The 5,000-nt window shown below is 44.0% G+C and overlaps 1 protein-coding gene across 12 annotated transcripts in view; it reads right to left on the bottom strand.

The window, feature by feature from the left end:
• Positions 1-5,000, bottom strand: part of LOC118364388 (DNA-binding protein SATB1-like) — a 55,844-nt gene that overhangs the window by 27,071 nt on the left and 23,773 nt on the right. For 10 of the 12 annotated variants that reach the window (XM_052489539.1, XM_052489531.1, XM_052489534.1 and 7 more), the window contains 2 exons: positions 2,343-2,454; positions 142-219 (listed from right to left, as the gene is read on the bottom strand). In XM_052489539.1, coding sequence (XP_052345499.1) covers positions 142-219; positions 2,343-2,454 — 190 coding nt within the window. The remainder of the gene's footprint in view (positions 1-141; positions 220-2,342; positions 2,455-5,000) is intronic. The other 2 variants (XM_052489541.1, XM_052489542.1) reach the window with 1 other exon arrangement.

Raw genomic sequence — 5,000 nt, 5'->3', positions numbered from 1 at the left:
ATCCTTTCATGAATATTAAGGTTGAGAGTGTCGCCGCGGGCGACAAACAGCCACCTGAGGGTTGCCAGCTTTCGCAGGGACTGGGTAGGGACAGTAGTGCAGTGTGTGCAGACGGTGTGTGTGTGTGGCCACGTGACGTACCTAGTGTGTTGCCACGCGGGCTGTCGTGGAGGACACACGTCCCCAGGTAGCCCTCCAGCTGCGAGGGTTGGCGCATGCCTGCACAGACGTGTGGGCAAGACCGCAAAACACACACACACAGAGAGGGGACAAGACATACAGTGCACAGGTGAAGAGAGAGAAAGAGAGGTTTAACGCCCCATACAATCTACATGATACATGACCAGGGGAAGAAAGGGTTAATGTGGACATAAGGGATGCCACAGCGTTGATACCCACTACGCTTCACCTCATATCCCATGTACACATAAATATGACATTCTAAATACACACAGGACTTGTCTAAATGTGTAGTTTCAACATCGCTGTTACTTGAGATCCTACATTCTTTATGTACTCTTCCATAAACCATAAAGACTGTTAGGTCAAATGTGTGTGTGCACACAAGAGGATGGGTAAGGGGCCAGTGGTGTTATGTGTCCATGTTGTGGTGTTATGTGTCCATGTTGTGGTGTTATGTGTCCATGTTGTGGTGTTATGTGTCCATGTTGTGGTGTTATGTGTCCATGTTGTGGTGTTATGTGTCTATGTTGTGGTGTTATGTGTCCATGTTGTGGTGTTATGTGTCCATGTTGTGGTGTTATGTGTCCAGACAAATGGAGTACGGTATGATCAGAACAGTGTGCACTTGCAAAATCATGAAAACATTCTGGTCTTATATCTTGACCAGTGAAGATTCCTCAGAGGACCACCCTACTCAGTGAATTTCATAAAAATGTCAATAGTGAAACATTTAAAAAGTTATCCTTTTTAGATAAAACTCTACTTAATATAGTCACATCACCAAATAACTGATTAAAATACACTGTTTCGTAATGAAGGTTTACAGTAGCCTCAACAGCACTCTCTGGGGAAGCACCATGGTGTAGCCAGAGGACAGCTAGATTCCGTCCTCCTATGGGTACATTGACTTAAATACAGAACCTAGGAGGCTCATGGTTCTCATCCCCTTCCATAGACTTACACAGTAATTATTACGAGTTCCGGAGGATGTACATATCAGAGCTCTTGCAGCATTAACTGACACGTTGTCCACCTAATCAAAAGAACAGAGATTGAATCTAGTACTGAAAGAATAAGCTACAGCTCGCTAGCTGTGTAGTGCATAAAATGTGGTGAGTAGTTTACTGAAAACGAGAGAAAGAAAATATTTGAACAAATTTGAAGAAATTAATTTCTTCTACCTGAATTTGTCCAATAGAAACTCTCATTTGGAACTGTTTGAACTTATGATTACACCCTAGATCAACTAGATGCAAGCATGAGTGTGCAAGAAGGTATTGAATGTGTCACTGTCTTTCATCTTGATTACTCCCATTTGTCTCTCGACCAGTTCCCCCAAGTTATAAACGTTTATTCTTAGGCTAGGTTGTAGCAAACTCATGATGGGTACAGGGAAAATGAAAGTATCACGTTGATGTTACATTGAGCTAGGTTAATGGAATATGAATGACAGTCATACAATATGCTGTAATAGAAATAATGCCATGCTCATAAAAAATCAATCGTCCTCCTTAATCTTAAACAGCACCGACCGCCACTACTCTTGAATGTAATCAACATGAGCACTAGCTTGTATAGGAAGCTGGATTTCTACACAGTAGGTTGAAACCAATACTCTAAAGGACTGTATATTAAACTCTATTAATATGACTGGTATAGTATTTCATGACCAAAACACATAAAATAGACAGTATCTGAATTATGTGACCTAATTTCCAAACAGGGACAAGGAGGACTAACCGAGTTATCTAAAATACAAAGCCAGCCTTGTTCTACTTTGACAAGGAAAATCAGATTGATTTCAAACCAGATGATGGCCAGGAAAATCATCCTTACTGCATGTCATTTGTAGGTAACTGAAACAGTATTCATAAACAAAGGTCGCAGACCTCAATTTAGTCTGTGATTTTGACAGCCATTACCGAATACTAAACTACATCTGATAAGCAATAATAGATTACTCTGAATGGATTCAGGAAAAACGGTGAAAACATTGTGCACCTGAGCAGCGTACAGGGAAATATCTGAGAAGAGCCATCATTAGATGATGTGATTAAAATGTGTTTAATGTATCGGGAAGAGGGGGGACATGGGGCAGACGTATTGGAATGGTGATTGGAGGGTCTGATAAGACAGTGTTAGTGTAACATTTTGCTTACCCATCATATCTTTTGTCTTCTTGAAATGTTTATACCAGCGCCCAAATTCCTGACACTTCGCCGTCGACACATTTGCATAGTAAGTGCTGTTCACAATGGAGGAGATCATACTCTGAAAGAGAGAGATTGGTAAAGAGAGAGAAAACCTTCAGGATCCGCAATGTGCGGCACGAGGACATATATTAAGGCTGGTGTGACATGCACTGATACTGTGTTTTCTTGTCAAAATGAATAAAACATTTCGGTGCACAAACAACAATATTCTAGCAAAGACCATTTTTTATCAGTCATGCACAAATCTTGGTCTTGTCTTTCCAAATGTAAAACAAATCAAAATGAAATATAAGAGGTGTGTCCCTTTATAGCAAATGCCACAGAGTTTGAGAGAACCTTTCTGGGAGGAAGGCAAATAGTGAGCTTCACTGAATTAGCAGCCTTGTTGATATGCAGGGTGAAGTACTACAGTAAAGAGCAGTTTGCTTTCAAAAAGTAAAATAACAAACAGACTATTAAAAGTTAGCATCTGGAAATCAGGCAATGTAAACAGATGAATATTTTCTTTTTTCTCTGGCTCTCCACAATATGTTAAAAAACATCTTCAAGAGACATACGGCTTTTATATCTGTGCCCTCTCGCCTTCTCCACAATTGACTCTACTCTTCCTTATTTATTTCTCGAACGCATTCCTCGCAAACAAGGCGCAGTCTTCTTTTCATTAAATGTTTTAACACCTTCCTGGCCTGCGGGTGAATAGCAGGAGAAATTGTTTTGATTGTTATAAATATTCAAAAGATGAAACCATCTGTTTTCAAATTACAGGTATGCCATCTTTATCATATCTTTAATATGAGCACTTGGGGACGGGAGGGAAACCTTCTGGCACAACAGCACTTCAGTGAACAACACACGGTGCTGGCAGCCGAGCCGCAGCCACATCTCCCACTCCTCCTCACCGGAGATGGAAGACGAGGGAGGATTGAGTCTTCTGCTGTGGATCACTATGGACCTGATGCTGAACTCCTGACCTCAACACCACTACACAACTGGCATACATTACAATCCCGGTGAATTGCGGAATGATCATTGAGGATGAGTTATTGAGGATCTGACAATTGGTATCTTCAGTAGTGTCAACAGAAACATGGCACATACAGTACAGTATATCAGCCGAAGCAAGTCCATATGAATGCACTATTTTGGTGAGTACAGTGCAGTCAGTATTGTGGCATAATGGGAGCTATTCCTTGGGCGTAGCATGCTATATTTACAGTATCTGGGTGAGGCGGAGCCAGCTATAGCAGGGCCCACCCAAGACACACTTCCTGTGTTCATCTTTGACACAGATGTTCTAATAAACAGTCCTCATTAATCAGGCATCTCCCTCATACTTCACACCTCTCACTGGGGCACAAACACACACACACGCACACACACACACACACAAGCACAGACACACACACACACACACACAAGCACAGACACGGTACACACACTTGCCAAGCCGTGCAAATAACCACCGCCACCACGTGCCCACGAAGCCTCTGCCAGCCAGCAGCCATCAACAGGTAGTGGTGGGTACTGTGTGGCACCAGGATGCTGCCGTCTGCCTGCCCTGGGCCCTTTAAGTGATAGCCATCTACAGCACAGGAGCTTATCAGTGTCCGCAGGAAGTCACACAGGGCCGTTATCTGCCCCAACTATCTACTCCACTTTCCGTCATGGGAGAGAGACGCATGAAAAAGACACGTTGGTAAAACCTGCCATGGCCTGCAAGCATATTGCACACACACACACACACACACACACACACACACACACACACACACACACACACACACACACACACACACACACACACACACACACACACACACACACACACACACACACACACACACACACACACACACACACACACACACACACACATTAACTAACTAAGACACCGTACACTCACCCTTTTCTTGTTTCCTAGCTCTGATTGTGGCTAATATCTTGCTTCTCCCCCCCCAAACATCTAAAACTAATTACAGTCAATTCCACACCAATTGGGTTAAGCGTCCCCACCCCTCCCCACACACGCGCACACATGTCCGCACGCCTGCACACACACACGCACACATACACACCAATAGACCCTACCCGCTACCTCAGCCGCTGGCAGCCTCAGAGCAGAGCCCAGGCTCACAAAGATGGCATTTGATGGTTATTTGCTGCTATGCAACAGGACAGCTGCTCTGTCAGGGAGGGGGCAGAGAGAAGAGGGGGGCCTCTTTTGTTGCCGTAGTTTCAGAGGAGCCTGGGGGTTAAGTTCGCTCCCAGTCACTGAGCCGGCACTCTCAGAGAGGGTGGTGATGAAGAGAAGGGGGTGGACGGGAGTCAAACTTATTAGTGAGACCCCATCTACTTTTCCTCTACTGGGGGCATTACACTCAAACTCCATCTGAGTGCAGTCAAATGATATTCCACTGGGAACAATAACAATAGTCACAGTGGTGAATAAAGTCTCTTTTCTCTCAGGCCCCCCGCCCCTCTCTTGGAGTCGGAGTCTCTTCAGGGCATTTGTAGGCCAAACACACAAAGCATGACTCCCCACCACAAAAGAATGAACTAAATGTTTGACAAGACCCAGAACAAAGGCGCCGTTTTTTCAGGATC

Source organism: Oncorhynchus keta, chromosome 31 (genome assembly GCF_023373465.1).
Source record: "Oncorhynchus keta strain PuntledgeMale-10-30-2019 chromosome 31, Oket_V2, whole genome shotgun sequence".
Lineage (NCBI taxonomy): Eukaryota > Metazoa > Chordata > Actinopteri > Salmoniformes > Salmonidae > Oncorhynchus > Oncorhynchus keta.
The sequence above is the reverse complement of the archived record's forward strand: the minus strand, read 5'-3'. Positions and strand labels throughout refer to the sequence as shown.